Source organism: Tremella mesenterica, assembly GCF_000271645.1.
Source record: "Tremella mesenterica DSM 1558 unplaced genomic scaffold TREMEscaffold_4, whole genome shotgun sequence".
In the NCBI taxonomy this organism is placed as follows: Eukaryota; Fungi; Basidiomycota; class Tremellomycetes; order Tremellales; family Tremellaceae; genus Tremella; species Tremella mesenterica.
In genome coordinates this window covers 32,360-49,164 of record NW_006711228.1, presented here as the reverse complement: position 1 = coordinate 49,164, position 16,805 = coordinate 32,360, and the positions used below count along the sequence as shown (strand labels likewise).

The 16,805-nt window shown below is 47.3% G+C and overlaps 5 protein-coding genes across 5 annotated transcripts in view; 1 reads left to right on the top strand and 4 right to left on the bottom strand.

Annotated features, from left to right (window-relative positions):
- Window positions 1–7,208: 7,208 nt before the first annotated feature.
- On the top strand, window positions 7,209–8,052 carry TREMEDRAFT_61482 (uncharacterized protein; the record flags this gene model as incomplete). The annotated part of the gene is made up of 5 exons (XM_007003987.1): window positions 7,209–7,281; window positions 7,326–7,468; window positions 7,522–7,685; window positions 7,728–7,825; window positions 7,871–8,052. The coding sequence occupies 5 exons, from the start codon at window positions 7,209–7,211 to the stop codon at window positions 8,050–8,052; spliced, it is 660 nt and encodes a 219-aa protein (XP_007004049.1).
- Window positions 8,053–8,287: 235 nt separating this feature from the next.
- TREMEDRAFT_61481 (uncharacterized protein) lies at window positions 8,288–10,555 on the bottom strand (the record flags this gene model as incomplete). Its single annotated transcript, XM_007003986.1, has 2 exons — window positions 8,288–9,448; window positions 9,524–10,555. 2 exons carry the CDS (start codon window positions 10,553–10,555, stop codon window positions 8,288–8,290), a joined length of 2,193 nt encoding a protein of 730 aa, XP_007004048.1.
- A 1,008-nt stretch (window positions 10,556–11,563) lies between these two features.
- TREMEDRAFT_61480 (uncharacterized protein) lies at window positions 11,564–12,670 on the bottom strand (the record flags this gene model as incomplete). The annotated part of the gene is made up of 1 exon (XM_007003985.1): window positions 11,564–12,670. One exon carries the CDS (start codon window positions 12,668–12,670, stop codon window positions 11,564–11,566), a length of 1,107 nt encoding a protein of 368 aa, XP_007004047.1.
- Window positions 12,671–13,312: 642 nt separating this feature from the next.
- Window positions 13,313–14,780, bottom strand: TREMEDRAFT_29854 (uncharacterized protein; the record flags this gene model as incomplete). Its single annotated transcript, XM_007003801.1, has 5 exons — window positions 13,313–13,363; window positions 13,477–13,844; window positions 14,032–14,301; window positions 14,355–14,436; window positions 14,628–14,780. 5 exons carry the CDS (start codon window positions 14,778–14,780, stop codon window positions 13,313–13,315), a joined length of 924 nt encoding a protein of 307 aa, XP_007003863.1.
- Window positions 14,781–14,987: 207 nt separating this feature from the next.
- Window positions 14,988–16,805, bottom strand: part of TREMEDRAFT_43468 (uncharacterized protein) — a 4,703-nt gene continuing 2,885 nt past the window's right edge. Inside the window, exons 7-12 of the mRNA XM_007003906.1 lie at window positions 16,108–16,298; window positions 15,879–16,032; window positions 15,631–15,702; window positions 15,476–15,502; window positions 15,295–15,435; window positions 14,988–15,186 (exon numbers count right to left, since the gene is read on the bottom strand). Of these exons, the coding sequence (XP_007003968.1) occupies window positions 15,106–15,186; window positions 15,295–15,435; window positions 15,476–15,502; window positions 15,631–15,702; window positions 15,879–16,032; window positions 16,108–16,298 (666 nt within the window). The 3' untranslated portion in view covers window positions 14,988–15,105. The remainder of the gene's footprint in view (window positions 15,187–15,294; window positions 15,436–15,475; window positions 15,503–15,630; window positions 15,703–15,878; window positions 16,033–16,107; window positions 16,299–16,805) is intronic.

The window sequence follows — 16,805 nt, the reverse complement described above, 5'->3', positions numbered from 1 at the left end:
TGTCGAAGTACACAACGTTGCCTCCTTTTTTCCCCGACTCCACTCCCGCTCCTGACTGCTCTAACTCCTTGTACACGCCTTCTGCAGTCCCCGACTCTTCAGCTATGTCTTCGTAGCCCAGCTTCTTCAATGTTTTTGTTGTTTTTTCTTTCTTATCCGAGTCAATTACATGTGTGTAGTCCGGTCCTTCTAATTTTTTTGTTGTTTTTTCTTTCTTATTCGAGTCGCTGACTACTGATTCGTTTCTCAAGCCTTTTTTTGTGTTTTCTGGGTTTTCTAATGTTTTTGTTTTCTTTTATCGTTTCATTACCGTCTACCGATCCGTAGTTATCCTCTAACACTTCCGTTCTTTCCTCAGTAGAACCCCACTCATCGTACAGTGTATTCCAATCCTCCTCTCCCCATTTGCCTTCTACCAGTTCCACAGTCCTCAACTGCACATCTGTCCCTCCTTCTTCCTCCTTCTTCCTCCTTCTTCCTCCTTCTGATCCGCCTCCTGTTCATACCCTCCTGCTAATTCCTGTAATTCCAGTTCCTGTTTGTCCCCATAATCCCACTCCCCGTCTATCTCATCTATGTCCTCCAACTCTGCTACTCGTCACTGGCGAGTATCCCTCTGAGGCTGCCTACACTCCCTACTGATGTGCCCAATGCCTCCACAGTTGAAGCACTTAACCGCCCCGGTAGCAGGTGGTGCCAACGTGGGGCGCACATCTACCAATTTCTCCCCAGGGCCAGTGCGTGATACATACTGACTTGGTCTCGGCGAGTACGTGGGAGGAGTCGATGAAGGGCGGTTGACCGCTGTGGAGGACGCCAAGGTGACACGAGGAATTTCAGGTGTTTGGGTACGCCCCGGTACTCGGCGACCCTGTGAGGGTTCTTGGCGGTCGCCTGCGCGCCTTAGGCTTTGACGTCCTCCGAGGTCGAACACTTGGCGGTTTGCATTGTCCAGTTGCACAGCCGTTTTCACCAACCTGTCCAGGTCATGGAAGATTGGCCTGTGCTGTAGCCGCTTTAACTCTCGTTGTACCCCGGGACGTAGTCCATCGTAGAAAGCAAGACATTTCTGGTGTTCGTCGTAGTCAGATCTTGACGTCCGAGACCGGAAACGGATGGAGAATTCCATGACTGTAGTTGTCTGAGTGCATTCTCGGATTTGCTGGTGTAGTTCCAGCTCCCGATCCATTGGTCCAAACATCTCGCGGAGTGTTTCTACGTATCCGTTGAGTGTGTGTGGTTCATTGCCGTCTTCTCGCAAGCTCTCGTACCATATTTCGGCGTTACCCCTTAGGTACATAGATGCAAACTGCACCTTGTCCTCCTCTGTTGGGTAGATTGTCGCCGCTACCGTTAGGAAATGTTTGATCTGACGAATGTGGACTTCGAGCTTGTCCAGATCGTTTTTGCCATGGAACATATCGGGTTTGGGTATCGCCTTGATGGCTTTGCTGACCATTCGGGGTGTCCTTGCAACGCTCACCTCGTCAACCTGCCGACTACGGCTACCGATCTCGCTCAGTTCATCGAGCCCTCGAGAACGGAAGCCACCGGGGTCGCTGACTGTCCCTCGACGCCCCCCCAAAACGTCATCAGGATCCTGGTGTACCCCGGGGTCCGTCCCAAGTGCCGCGAGTCGCCTCACGATCTCAGCCTGCTGTAGCAGCAAGCCGTCGGAGGAGGTGGCCAGGATTGCGGGTCGTACAGTTGGCAATTGCGCCATCGTTGGTAGATGTGGTGGCGTCTCGGGCCTACGTAGTCCCGTCCGATCCCTCCAAGATTGAGGACCAGCACGGCGTATGGTACTGGTCTTGCTAACAACTGAGGCACTGTCGTCCTGGGTATTGGGCGGTTCCGAATTTGTTGGTCGAATGTATTTCTTCTCCTACCAGCTCATCCCTTTGCCATTGATCAATATGACAACTGTATCACTTCTTATGGAAAATGGAAGATCAATGTTCCCTCCCTTTCCTCTCATTTTTGCAAAGATCAGCAGAATAAGAGAGGTGAAGCCGGTTCCGCACGGGATACAGTCAATTCGACACTTCTTGATTCCGCCAACTATGAATATTTTACTTAAAACTCCGACTTACTCATTAGTCTTGATCACTCTCTCATACATGGCTCATTAGTCTGGCATTATATGGCAGGCCCGTCCGGACGCGGACGGACGCATCAGCCAAAATTTGCCACCGCGCGGACTGGGTCCGTCCGGCCAAAACTGCCACTTTGGGCAACCATCCCGCGCCTCAGAGATTGAATCCTAATGCATCCGCCTGCAATTCCTAATGCTATTAGAAAGGCTATGTCGTACAACTGCAGTTATACTCTTAAACAGAGCCAATTATACCTTAGTTATACAACATGAGGTTTCTAATGCATTAGTAGTTGTCTCATTGCCAGAAGAATTGCACTTTGAGCCGTTTTAACTCTCTTCATCATCTTCATACTCATCATTGTTTTTAGTACTTTAACAACTCTTTTATATACACCAACTAGTGTGCCAACCTGTCAAATTGACAGGCCCGTCTCTCGCCTCTCGAGCCGACTTCGTGGATCCGTGGACCCGTGGATTCTCTTCCTATCTACTCTGTGTCACACACTTCTCACTACTTGTGGACCTGTGAACATGTGTGAACCTCTAGCGTCTCTCCCCCCCCCCCCCCCCCTTCTAGTTATCCTCTCGCTTCGGGCCTATGGGCGTCGCCCCTAGCCACGTGGTTTATTCAAATTGACTGGCCCGTCTCCTGCCTTTCAAGCTGGATCCGCAAAATTGTGAACCCCTGAACCCGTATCCCTCTCCCCTCTCTCGCTCTCTCTCGATTAAAGGGAATGACATTTTTATATGCTTTACTTCCCTTTTCTGTCTGTCCGTGAATTAGTGGACCGCGGACCCGTGACCTCTCCCTTGTCTCTCTCTAGCTTGTAGGTAGCAAGTCTAGTGGAGTTGTGACAGCCTGCTCTCCTTCTCCTTCTCCCTCTCCTTCTCCTTCTCCTTCTCCCTCTCCTTCTCCTACTCTTCTCCCCTTCTCTCTTTCACTCTTTCTCACTTTCTCATCACGGTTCATCATCACGCTTTATCCTCTCGCTTTGTCCTCTCGCTTTGTCCTCTCGCTTTGTCCTCTCGCTTTGTCCTCTCGCTTTATCCTCTCGCTTTGTCCTCTCGCTTTGTCCTCTCGCTTTATCCTCTCGCTTTATCCTCTCGCTTTTCTCCTGCCTGCGGCCCGCTCGCCACGTGGTTTATCCCCCCAAGTTGTCTCGACATCATCTGTTATTATACACCAATATGCCTCGTCATGCCAAACAAAACCCAAACTTGACTACAAGCACTCCTTATGTTACGCCTCAAGCCACGAACGCTGTTGATGGAACGGTTGATTTGGAACAATATAACTTGTCCGCAAACAGCACCAAACAGTACAAAAGCCGACAAAAAAAGTGGTTTACATGGGTAAAAGGCAAGCCCTGGCTAACAGAGTGAGTAAAGGACCCACTTTTGCCAACTTCTGCCAACTTCTGCTCATTTTTGCTCGCTTTTGCTCATTATTGATAAAGTTAGCATACTTTGTGACGCTCGTACGTGATGTGCAAAGGAAGGGTGTGTTTGAGTCATCAATAACTGTGTGCTAACGTATAGAGCTACTGTTATCCCGCAATTGGCTTTATTATTTTCATATGAAGTTATTCTGACGGCTCCGGAGCAAAAAAACTCCAAAAGCTTAGCGATAGTTGAGGAAGAAGACGATACGTTTGAAGATGTAGAGATGAGCAGTATTGATAATACTTTGGCGGAAGATCCTTCTCAATACTCTGACGAAACGGAACAACAGCGTCTGGTACAAACACAGGCCAAAATAGACCATCTCTTGCTGTCAAGACCAGGCCCTTCTTCAAGTAATCGTGGTTGTGCAAAATCCAGTAAGCTTTTGATTCAAATTTCAGTATCGCTGCTCATTATACAAGCTCTCACTATCATTTTGGAATGTCAGCGAAGTTGGTCAACGGTGCATGGCTGGGTGGCAGCACTTGTAAATCTCTGGGAACAGCAGGTCAAAAGAGGAATCAACAATTTTACATCGCCTCGGAGCGTTCACACGGCTACAATCATCTCTGTTTTACGAAAGTTCACAGAAAGAAGGAAAAAGTTACTTTTTGAGGACAAGGGCAAATGTAAGTGAACAAACATTAGCAACACCTGACAGATAGAGCTGTTTTATGATGGTTATAAAGATACTAAGCAACTAGCCAGCTCGTTTGCACATTACATGGAGCGGAATAACGAGGAAGGGCTTCGAGATGCCCTTGCGCAAGCCCTTGGTGTATATGGGATGCTTCGAAGCGATAACCAACGTTGAATGCTTCTATCAGACCTTTCCTCAGAAATAGAGCTCAATGAAGGTCCAACAGCGTGTTTGGTAGTTGTTCTTGTCTTACATTCAAGTAAAACAAACTCATCTGGCAAGGCAGAGTATGCTGCGTTTATTCGGAACAAAGATTTGAGTGTATGTCCTGTCTTTTTGCTAAGTTTGTATTTGTTTGCTCGGTATGTGTCAATTCTAATACATAAGAGACTTTGGACTAATAAATAGCTTTTATTGTGGCCCTTCTCCTAGTGGATTTCCAAATCTTGCTACTCGTGCAAACTGGTATGATCTTCCGCTTTTAAGCGACGCCAAGAACAGATTGAAAGAGGTGTCATATGACACTCAAAGAAGAGCAATCAATGAAGCGCTTAAAGCTGCAGATGTACATACCTATCAAAAAACGCACGTTAATAGACGACTAGGCGCACGTCTTGCCAAACAAGGAGGTGCTTCTCCAGATGAAATTGCTCAAGCCGGTCATTGGGCGCATTCGGTTCTTGAAATTCACTATCTTACGCACATCCCTCGTAAAACTGTACGAGCCCTTGCTGGTTTCCCTGTAGAAGGGAAAGGATTTTTCTTACCACGCGCTGTTACTCCTTCTTCTACTCTTTTAAGGAAAGTTTTTCCCGATGTAGATAAATGGTAAGCTGTCTTGTTTATAAAGAATGTAATTTGCTGAACTCTCCTGTTCATCAGCAGCAGGAGTTAACAGGCCGTATGTTTTCGCAGACAATAGCGTCTTTAGGAGAAGTGTTTCTTCAAGGTATTCCTCATTGGCGAAAACTCTTTCCTTCGTTATATATTTCCTACCATCCACTCTTTGCCGATGAAGAGTACAAAGGTTTTGAAGGAGAAGCACTTACACGTACAATCAGTAATGAGCAAAGATATGATGACCGGATAGCTCAAGCTCTTCAAATCATGCATGAACTTTTGCAAACTCAAACTCGAGCTCACTGTCACGGGCGGGGTCTTATCCCCAAAGGGTAAGCAAGGTGACTGAGATGGGGCTGTAACCCAATACTTGTCTCGGGCTCGTAGAGATTGAGGAGTATACAGAGGTTGACAAGGGACTGAGGGAACTGAGGGAACTGAGGGAACTGCAAGATGTCAGGCTGGATCTGACTGGACTGACAAGTTGAGAATGAGATTCAACAAGAGATTCATAGGTGGGGAACAACCTGTTTGGAGGGGGTTTATATCCACAGCAAAACAGGCTGAACTGCAAAACTACAACAATAAGCTACGGAAGAACTGCTAAACATATTTGCAATTCTCTTCAAGAGAATTGGCAATCCTGACATGTGAAACTAAGAACAATAGGCAAAGGACCCAGGGGTCCAGGGGTAACTGTTACAGGTTCATGTGTGCGACAAGGAACAATAGACAGAGGACACAGGAGTCCAGGGGTAAGTGTGTCAAGCATGTGAACACACAGGGGAACAATAGATTAAGGGCACAGGGGTTCAGGGGTAGGTGTTTCATGTGTGGGAGTGTAAGAGATGACAATAGGGATTGTTAATGGAGATCGAGAACAATAAACCTAAGCCAAAGGGGGTCAGGGGAAGTGTTCCAGATGTGTTTCAAGTGTGGGAACACGGGAAAAGACTATCTTAGGTGGCAAGTAGGTGATGTATGACACTCACCAACAATCGTTCCAAGACATACTTTTGAATGTTCTTCAGCTAAATCAAAGTCAAATTCAAAATCAAGAACAAATAAAAGCTGTGTCCAATGGTATCACGCTCATTCACACTGCTCTTAGTCGACCCGTCATCATTCCTGGCCCTTTACAGTCTTTACTTAGCGATATGACCAGAGATCTATCAAATATGGACGTTCAACAATCATCCTCTTCATCATCGTCTTTGTCTGCACCAGTGTACTCAGTACCACTCTCACCAACAATGTTTCCTTCTTCTTCCAACAGTCTTGACTCCTCTTCTTTCATTCAACTTACACCATTTACCATGAGTCGTTCTGTGTGTACGGTCCAGGAATTATGGCAAGAATACACCATTGGTCTTAATGGACGCCCATCTGTTCAGTCCCAATACAAAAACGGTGCTCATGGACTAAAGGATGCTGGTGAAACAGAGAAAAGGTTCTACCGAAGACGAATGGGCGTCATTAAAGCTGTTAAAGAGTTAATGAAATCAAGGGAAATCACAGGGAGCGAAGCAGCAAAACTTTTAGATGTTTATAGACAAGGCTTAAAAAATCCGTCGTTAGATGCGTCACAAAACTGGTTAAGTAAGGCTTCAGCTATAGATATGCTATCTATGTAGAAATTAGAGTAAGTATGCAATATGTAGCGCGTTTCGTCTGTTGTCCGCTTATTTTTGCTAATTCCTGCTCACTTTTGCTCATTTCTGCTCGCTTTTGCTTATTTAAAGGGACTTTGTTAAACCCTGGCTCGTTTTTATTGAGGCGTAGTAAAACATCAAAGAATTGGTTCATAATTTCGTAAAAGTGTGGGAATAAGTACGCCCCTGCTTGACTGCGCCTGTCTCAGACACGGCGTTTGAAAATCGTTTCCTGAAAGCTAGCATGAGGCAATTCAGGTAATTAGCTGTTCGCTTAACATGAAACGCAAAATTGTTGTCTGTAGTGAGGGTAACACCTCCTTTGGTTGTCAAGATGTTGATTAAGAGGTTTTTCACCGTTGTCACATATACCAATGGTCTGCTGCTGTTTCTTCCCCACGTCTCCTCACTTTCAACTGTTTTCACGGCTTGATACTTACAATTTTGAATGCCTCACGTGAGACATAGTCTTAGTATCTCATACATCGTCAGTAGATCCAACAATACCTCCCACAGTCGCCAAAGAGCTCAAAGTATGACCTCCGCGCCTTCAAACCAGCCTAAAACTCCTCGTGGTATGCCAATGAAGTTTGGAGATACGGTTGTTGGTTAGTTACGTTAGTATTTTGTTGGTTAAGCTTATATAATGTAGAATTTGACGCACAATATACGTGGGACGTAATTGTCGGCTTATCCCTGCGAAAGTGGCCAGATTCCAACGTAGATTCGGTCATTAGAATCCCAGATGACAAGAAAAGTCCGAAGGTAGCTATTCTGCCCAATGAATCGTCAAAAGTTAGTCTTTTATGTTGTTTTCATAAGTAAAGTTTTGGATCTAACATATGTAGCTAAAAGACCATCGAGAGGCGTTTAATCACGCCGTTAGCCCTAATGTCTGGCGACGAACTGGTTCTTTGTCCTGCTCTCAGTGTCAAGGCCGTCAAAATCGCTCAAATTCGTGTGCTTTCGGATGTTTGACCGTAGGTGAGATACCTACTGGTGCGTGCTGCAAGTGTGTGGCACTTGGTACGTCAACACGATGTGATTTTGTTAGTAAGGCGGAGATCAAAGTAGACGAGCGAGTGTTCCTTGGTTCTCTTCGTGAAGAGCTAGGTTCAATTAAAGCGGTTAAAAATCATGCTAAGCTAGCTGGTAAGTTTGGTATTTATCATTTACGAGCTTAATCTGACAGACTAGCACAAGGTGGATACATTCTCGCACCTAATGGTATTGCTGGACAATTAGCGATCATTAGAACACGAATCTCGGATCTAATTGCAACACAAGCCCAAGAACTCGCTCCCGATGACGCCTCTGTGTTAGAAACTCCTCGAAAACGTATGAGGAAGTCAACTCAGGCTGGAGCTAGCCCCTTCTAGTGGTTAGTAGTGTTTGTATGCAAGCTATGGTTAGTGTTTGCAGAAGGGAGCAAGAATGAGGAAAATAGAGCAAGAGTAAGCAGATGTTAAGACACGATTTCACTGCGAACGATCGACACCATGAGTCACAATTTCGCTGCGTCAGTTATCGACATGATACCCGGACGGGCCCTAGGACCCCCGTCCGGACTGACTCAGGGTTCATGTCGTATAACAATTCATTATTTACATCAGTTCATCCTGCCGCCTCCACCGACGGGCTATCTCCCATCCCAACCGACGAGGGGGCATCGAGCCAATTCTTGGGTACACAGATGGAGTGTGGTCTGCCTCGAGAAGGCATGGTCCTTTGTCTTGACACTCTTAGATCGGGATCGGCACTACGACTGCGTGGGTGTCGTCCTGTAGAGGAATCTGAGCTGTGCTTTGGGACCCGGAACACCAGCTCAGTTGGAACATTGTCATCAATTGTAAAAGAGGCTTCGGGTATCTCGAATGGAGACTTCTGTGAAGCGGCAGGTAAGTCTGTTGGATACCTCAGCATTGATGGTACGGAGCTGCCACCCACTTCAGCTGACTGTGTGGGGGTGAGCACCTTGTTGTCGTCGGTTTGAATTTCCTGGAGGCACAAAGAGGGAGCGGGTGACCGCTGGACCTCATGCCCTGCATCACTAACGTCTCCCTTCTCTGTATGTCCTAGTTCCCCTATACATGTTTCTGACGTTGCAAGGAAGCTCGATTGAGATCCCGGTGAGCTTGATTCTCCTGTCTTCTGCCTGGGGTGTTCGGAAGCTCCCAATTCGGCATCTTGATTGAGGGGAGACGCCGCCGGACTTTGGTCAAGCTTGCAGCTACTCCTCATTGCTCTCTTCATTCCGGTTCCCCCTGTGCTGTCAGGACTAGGAGTGGTACAGATGTCCACTGGTGTGGGTGTGACAGGGGAACATTGCACTATTTGTTCTGTCACGAGATTTCTCTCCAAGTGTTGAGTGTTGATCTCTGCTGCAACTTCTTGACTGTTCTCTTCGAGCAGAAACATCACATAGTGTTCAGGACCCGAAAATACCCTCTCATCACCTCCATTTAGCTGCTGGGAGGGAGCAGTCTCCAGACTGTCTGAGTCGCATTTGTAGTCATGATCTTGATGGACTGTCTTCTCTGGTGCGTTTGAGAGGTCCACAGAAGGAGATTCCGTAGCGTTAGCAACGACATCAGTGTCCTGCATTTTTAGGGCGTTCAATGGCGTAGTCGGATGACTGTCAGGGTAAGACTCCTGAGCAGGACAAGAAGAGGAAACATCTGGACCATGACCATTCAGGAATGACATCTCTGGAAGTGTGGTAGCTGAGGCTGAGGCCAGCGTTCTAACCGGGGAGTTGGTACGTTTGATAGGTCTCTTGTTGGGTCTCTTCCGACGATTGACCGTGGGTTAAGCTGTCGAGCTGGACGCCAGAGTCCGTGCGGTTTCCACTAGGTTGGCATCGTCGGATGAATGTAATTGTTCTCTAATCCGGCGCTCCACTTGACTCAAAATGGTAGATGTTCTCTTGGATACCTCCTGCCAGGTCAACAACACTTCACGTGGACCGTCCTCCTCATTACCCCTACGCAGAAAAGAGTGTCTAGCTGCTGGCGCTTGAGACTTAGCGTTTTTGATCTCCACTGGTGAAACCAGGTCATTTGAAAAGCAAAGATCAGGCAGTGACCACCAGTACCAACTGCACCAGGCTTGTGTCTGTACATACCAACTTTCGGCCAAATCCCCAAGGGTTTTACGGTCAGTGCAAAGTGCTGAGACTTGCGTACCGATTTCATTCCAGACTCGCTTGGACTGCCTGGACAAAAAATTCATCTCTTGTCTCTCTTCCGCTGTCAGTTCCAGACCTGCTATGGTGTTTCCGGACGAATTCTTTGTCTCCCACGTCCGCAGTTTTTGAAAGTTGTGATTTGACTCTAATTCACCCCATTTTTGCATGAAAAGTGTCAAAGCCACAGTGACAGTGTTGTGGACTATATGTGCGTATGTGAGGCATGTCTGTGCATGTTGTAGGGTGCGCTGAGCATGTGGAGGTCGACAGCCAAGGAGAAGCCATAAGCTCTCCATGGACCCGAGCTTGACATTCTGTTTTTTGACTGAGAGATCCCGCAGCCGGGACAGCTGTTCAATCTCCCGTCGTGTTGCATAACTAGCCGCATTTACCAGGAGGTGTAGGCGTGAGAGCTGCAGTTCCTCATATTCCCCATCCGGAGTTAGGAGTGGTAGAGTTTCCCAAGTCTGGCTGGCTTGCCTGTAGTCTTCCATGCTTCTCTGGTATGGCCAGTCCCCTGGAGGCTGAGACTGATGCAACACAACTCTGACTAGTCTTTCTGACAGACCCCTGGGCGCATCGTGGGGGAGGTTGCTGAGCGGCACGAGGGGACCCCCAATCCATCGCGAGTCCTGGATGTCCTGCGTGTGCAGTTCTAAACGAATGTTAGCTCGGGTAGTGTTATCATCGTTCATGTTGCTAATGAGTGTAAACGTAGGGTAGCCTCGAGCTGTGGAATTATATTGGTTAAAACGACAAGAAGCGGACACTGAGCCAACAGTAGTAGTTGAGTTTGAAGGCAAATCCTATGTATGTGAACTCTCTCAACTATTCCAGACCCATCAATCTCTGCCTAAAGAAGTCTGACAGAGTTGAAAGGGTCATGTAGATCCTTTCTTCTATCCTTCTCCTGTGTTGAGTCGAGTTTTTTTCTCTCTCTCCACTTCTTAGATTCTTTCCCATGGTAGTGCGCAGCAAACAGACTAGTGAGATAGCGGAGAGAGTGTTTAGGCCAGACCTATGAACTTTCTTTTTGAGGGATTGGTTAACGTCCCCATTTTGCAACTATGTCCGAGATAGGTGAGTACAACTGCCCAAGTTGAGACTCATTGAGATGGAAGGTAGGATGGTGAGTTGACACTAGTCCTCTCATGTCTACCAAGCTCACAGTCATCCAACATGCTCCCCAATTTATCATGGAAAACGTAGAGGAATCCATGCTGAATAACGATACCTCACTTGCCCACTTCGGAAAGATTCCCTGACCCCCCTGATCAACACCTCTCCGTCAAAGAATTGACTACTGAGAGGAGATGGTGAGGTCACTATGTGCTCGTATGTATGTATGGGGAGACCATGGTATGATAAGAATACTCATACAAGGGATGCCCATGTGTAGGTCACAATGGTATGTCTCCGTGCGCTCTAACTTTATCACTCTTCTCAGTCTCTGGCCGGATCTATGTTACAGTAGGGACACAGCCGGAGACGGACAGCTCCGGAGCTGCACGGACCACTGTCTTCTTTAACCAAAATTCTCATTTGAAGCTCACCTCCTCCGGTATGTACTGCATATATTTGCTAGCAACTCGATGAAACAATCTATAGGATACAGCCATTACTTTCAACGACTCCGTGAGGGCGCGACTTATGATGTGAACGTGAAAGCAGAAGGAGCACCCATTGGAAAAACAGCCAAAATTTCAGCTGGTTTCAGTTGATACCGTGACAGGCAGAGAACCCGGTGGACCCATTCTTGGGGTTCCCGGTGTAGGTGTGGTATCAGATTCGGCGGAAGAGTCTGAGAAATATCCCGATTCCGTATCCTTCCCTTCACCCTCGTCACTGGTGCCCTTTCTGTCACCCGCCTCTGGAACACCACTCCCTTCACTTACCGCCTCTCCACTATCCCCCTCAGTTCCTAAAACTGATTGGGATTTGATTTCAAGGTCTTTACATTGCCGGTCCCAGGCAACGGCAAGCTGGAAGGGTATATTGATTGCCCTTGATAATTTGGTGATTTCTCCTATGATCGTCTGGAAAGGAGGTATCTCAGGGCTTTTGGTCACTTCTTCATATTGCTCCAGCGCTTCTCTTGCCATCTCAGCAAGGGGCTCTGTATCCTTCACCCTCAACGCAAGACACTCACGGAGTAGGTCCTCTGACAGGGGCGAAGTATCCATTGGATCTGACGTTTCCAAAGTGAGTTCACCCTCCTCATGCTTGGTCAGGGCCTCACTCAGACTTTGACACAGATCACCCAGCCATAACAACAAATCCCTGCAAGTAGCTCCCATATGACTGACTGTAGACTTGTAATCTGTCTCATAGACATGGGCCACGAGGGATAGCTGGTACATGGCATCCCACTGATCATCTGAGAGGTCAAGATCAGTGACAACTTGTGGTAATTTTTCGGTTTGACCATTGCGCCTTGACATGAACAAATGTCTCCAGTACCTTGCCATTGTGAGACAAGAGTTGGAAAGAACCTGTCCATAAGCTTCTCTGGCGTTCATGTAATCATTTTGGATGTAAGTCATTTCTGACTTGAGGTTTTCCAGCAGTCTCTTCGTTTCCGTCTTGTATGCACCATCATCTTCGTTATCGTTGACCTTGTACAGCTTCTGTGAAAGTTCATCAACCTCTCTTTCCCAGGAGCCAACTTCTTCCCAATATGTACTTTGAAACCGTTTGTATCTGCCTGACAACATACCCAGAGGAGGAGGCCAGTCATTCAACTCAAGCTTCAATGAAGCATCAGCAGGATTGTCAAGAGAGGGTAATGTGGCAGGAGATTTTCCTTCCATTATGGCGTTGGTAAAGAGTCCTTGGAGCTGTTCGAGAGTTTGGTGGAACAAACGTGATGCGATTGGTGAGTTCCGGATGGTGAGCAGGACGAAGAGTCAGGAATGAGTACAAGATAGCTTGTTTCTAACGTACCCTTGGAAAGATAGCGTGTGAATATCTCGGCCATCCAATCGCGATTTCGTTGGGGAGGCGATGCGTCTCGGGGAATGATTCGGTCGATTCCTGGGCAGTGGGAAATGGTACGGGTTTTGAGTGCTAAAGGATAAAGGAGACAACGATCATGTTCATGGAGGTGTACGTACGACGGGGAATGTCAAGACCGTAAGGTGAACTTATCAGTAAACGAATGGACGACCTGTACGAGGGGTAAGATTGATTGATTCAGGTTGTCAGTGGATGGAGGTATGTGGTACGGAAGTCTACTCTGACAAGATTGAGGATACGCTCACATTCCTATACTGTATATTTTCCCAAATTTTCTATCTATTTCCAACCCTTTCAATCTTCTCGATCCTTTCATTTTCTCAAAAACTCCTATCCTTGTATTGCCTTCCACTTCCCACGCCTTTTGAAGATGAACCGAATGTGGATATTCCTGATACTCGCTCGATCTCTCGCACTGCTTCTCGTATGTTTGAAGTCTACTCGCCGGTGGGAAGATCCGGCTCGGGAAAGTCTTTCGTCATATGGACCTATAGGTCAGCATACGAAAGACTATGGCGTGTGTGTGAGGTAGGCGTAAACAATTCTCAGTTTGAAATATGCGACACTCGAAAGTGGAAGAAACGAAGAATACAGTGCTCACCTTGTACGCCCTGAAATGGACAGTCTTCCCCACGTCCTCAATCTCTGTCAACTCCTCTTCCGTGAGATCCCTCAATCTCTCAGTCGCAGCGATCTTCGCCAAATTCTCAGCTTTCGTACTAGAAGTGACGGCGACAATCCCGCGGCATACTTGCCAGAGAAGCGACACCTGAGTCTCGTCAACGGTAGTGCCCGATTCGGTGGACAGCTTGGAGGCGATCTTCGATAATACAGGTTTGATGGGTCCACCTGTGGGATGACGAAGGACGGGGGAAAGACCTCCGTAAGACTCGATGACGATGCCGTATTTTTCATGAGCTTCGAGAAGGGGTTCAAGGTGAGTGATGACGTAGGGATGATATTCGAGTTCTAGTAGTGAGCTTGAATTCTAAATCTGGGGTAGGGATGACACTTGGGAGAGTTGTCACAATTCGTCGGTCAAAGTGCAGACAAGGGGCGGTGAGCTGAATAGTTCAATCAAGGTTGAAAGGGAAAGGTTCGAGAAATGGCAAAGAGGGTAAGGGACAAAAGAGAAATGGGACATGAGAGAACACACGGTTGACCACCGGCTTGATCTTCGCAACCTTCATGACCTCTTCAATATCCTGAGGTCTGAAATTACTAACTCCCAAGCTACATCCTGCCAAAGTTCCATCCTCGACAAGGTTCTCGAGATGAGTCCAAAACTCTCCAATCTTTCCATCCTCCGGGACGAACGGAGAGTGGATTAGGAGAAGATCGGGAATGAAGCCGAGCAGACCGAGGGATTCGCCAACGGAACGTTTGATATCTTCCTGAGTAGTCTTGGTGTTGGAAGTTACGGAGACTGGACAAGTCAACTCATGAGGAAGCGGTTCTAAGAGAGGGGTCAGAACATACTTTTGGTAGTGACAAATACATCTTCTCGTTTGAGCCCAGAGGCTTTGATGGCTTCGGCGGTTTCCTTCTCAGTGTAGTACGACTAACACAATGAGCATCAAAATGGCTATCGGCCTTCTAGGGTAATGGAGACTTTAAAGGAGGCCAAGGTCATTAGGGTGACTGACCTTTTCACTACGTCTTCCCGAATGGGAGTCGGGAGATGGATATGGAGTGGGTGACGAGATCAAGGAGTCGCATGCTACAAGAGAAGACTAATGAAGTAAGACTGACCTGAGCTGTATCGATATGCAGGATGCCCGCTTTCAAAGCCAACACTCCGGTTTCTACGGCTTTTTGACCTGATTTGCCTAACCCGCCTGTGCCGTTACCCCATCCGATAGCAGGGATCTTTTTGCCGTCTGACAAAGTGATAGTGCGAGGCATGTCTAGTGTATGTCGGATTGTGAAGGTGTATGTGGTGGAGAAAGGTAGATATACGACGTGTGGAAGCAAGACGAAGATATGGGGGTATTGATAGATGCCGAGTGGAGGTGGAGGTCGGAAGGGTGACTGACCCTGTGGATTGCTAAGCCACCGTACCAAAGATAAGATAGCGTCATACAGCTGCACGCTGCATCACATACAAACAACACATAAGACATGAGATGCATAGCATTGCAACGAGCTACGACAAGCCCCATGCACCAGATCCAACATGCAAGCATGCAACATTGCAGCATTGCACCCACAAGCAACTGTCAACTTCCCCTCATAAATCAGACTCGGACACGGGACGGGATCGACTTCTGGCCAATTTGGAGACTAAATCCGCTACGTACGGAGCGTATACCTGACGGTCAGTCGACACCACCATCGCCACCGATATATCTGTAAGAGAGTGACATGGTTTTGGATGAGGGAAGGGCCGAAGGGAAAAAACATCTGAGACAAGTCTCACCCTCAAATGATCACTGTGGAACGTGGAACCCTGTTGCATTGGCTGTCCGTTGGGTAATAACCATTCGGTCCTATGAAGATAGGTATCATTTCGGATAGCATAGTAATCATGTTTCATCAAGTCGGCACATAAGGCGTAGTCCTGCGATCAGTGTGGGCAAGGGATAGACGAGATGACTTACCATGGCGAACCCGCCGGTATCCATGAGCTAACATCAGCAAACGTACAGTTCCATCCCTTTTAAGAATCCCATTGATCAGGTCTATCTTAAGAGTATACACCCAGCCCAAGATCCGCAGACAGCCGAGGAGATATTGGATAGAACATATGACTCACCTCTAGAACCGCCCCACCAGGTCTCATCCACAATTGATGACTCAGTCCATTCCCATGTACCCCGACGAGGATCTACGATCAGCGACCGTGCTTTTCTCCTCTAGCATCCCTCTTGCTTGAAATCAGTGCAGCATTATGGAGACAAGGGGGGAAGGAAGGAGGGGGGGGGGGAGATAGTTGTGATAAGTGAAAGATGAATAGTCGGGCAGACCATCACTCAGGAAGTGTTACAATGATGTCCTACTCACATCCGTTTTCAGAGCAAGACAGAACTGCTCCGCTCGAGGGATACTTTCCATAAAAGCGTTATTGAACTCTATCTCTCCCCTATCTTCCAAGTCTTGAAGGGACATGACGAGATCTTCAGCATCGGAAGCGACCAAACGTCTCGATGTCATTTGTCTGCGATTAGTCGGCTAATATCACTAGCTCTAACGAGAGCACAAATAAAGGATACTGAGGTATAGAATAACCCACCGATTCACATAAGTGACTATTGGGATCCCAGCTTTATGTCGATGTAAATCACATCCATTCGCCAAAGCATATGCCTTGAGAGCATTCCGCAGCGGTACCATCCAAGTGCTAGGTACAGGTAGATCCGGAAGGTCCATAGTCATCTTGTTCCAGACCCGAACTTTGTTGCCGTGATTGTGAGCTGCAAAACGCTTATCGTTAGCGGAGATTTGCAACGGGAAGGAAAACTTGCATCTACAATGACGAGCTGGAATTAGCGTTCATCTCTTCACACAAGCTCACCGCCCAAGAAGAAGGAGGAACATCTCTCTCTTGATCATACATAATGTCAGGAACAAGCTAGCCATACGAGGGAGAGTGGAGGCGAGAGAGACGTGTGTGTTGGGCTGGGGGGAAGAAAGGAAGGGGGGGGGGGGGGGGGGGGGGGGGATTTTCTCACTTAACTTCTTAATAATGAAGCTCTGGAAGGAATTTTGCCGAAGAAGGAATTATTAATTCCTTTGTTAGCATCAGAAATTTTTCGTTTCGTTTCTTCTGATTGAGATGTACCTGTTCGTTGATTGCGTATTAGAGCCTTAGATTCTTCAGAATGAGTAAATCCTAAAGATCCCTCAGCTCCACCACATAGTACATTATACTATGGGTTAAGTAAACTACTCCAGAATGTTTCTCGTTGATCTAAGCATACTGATAGGAAC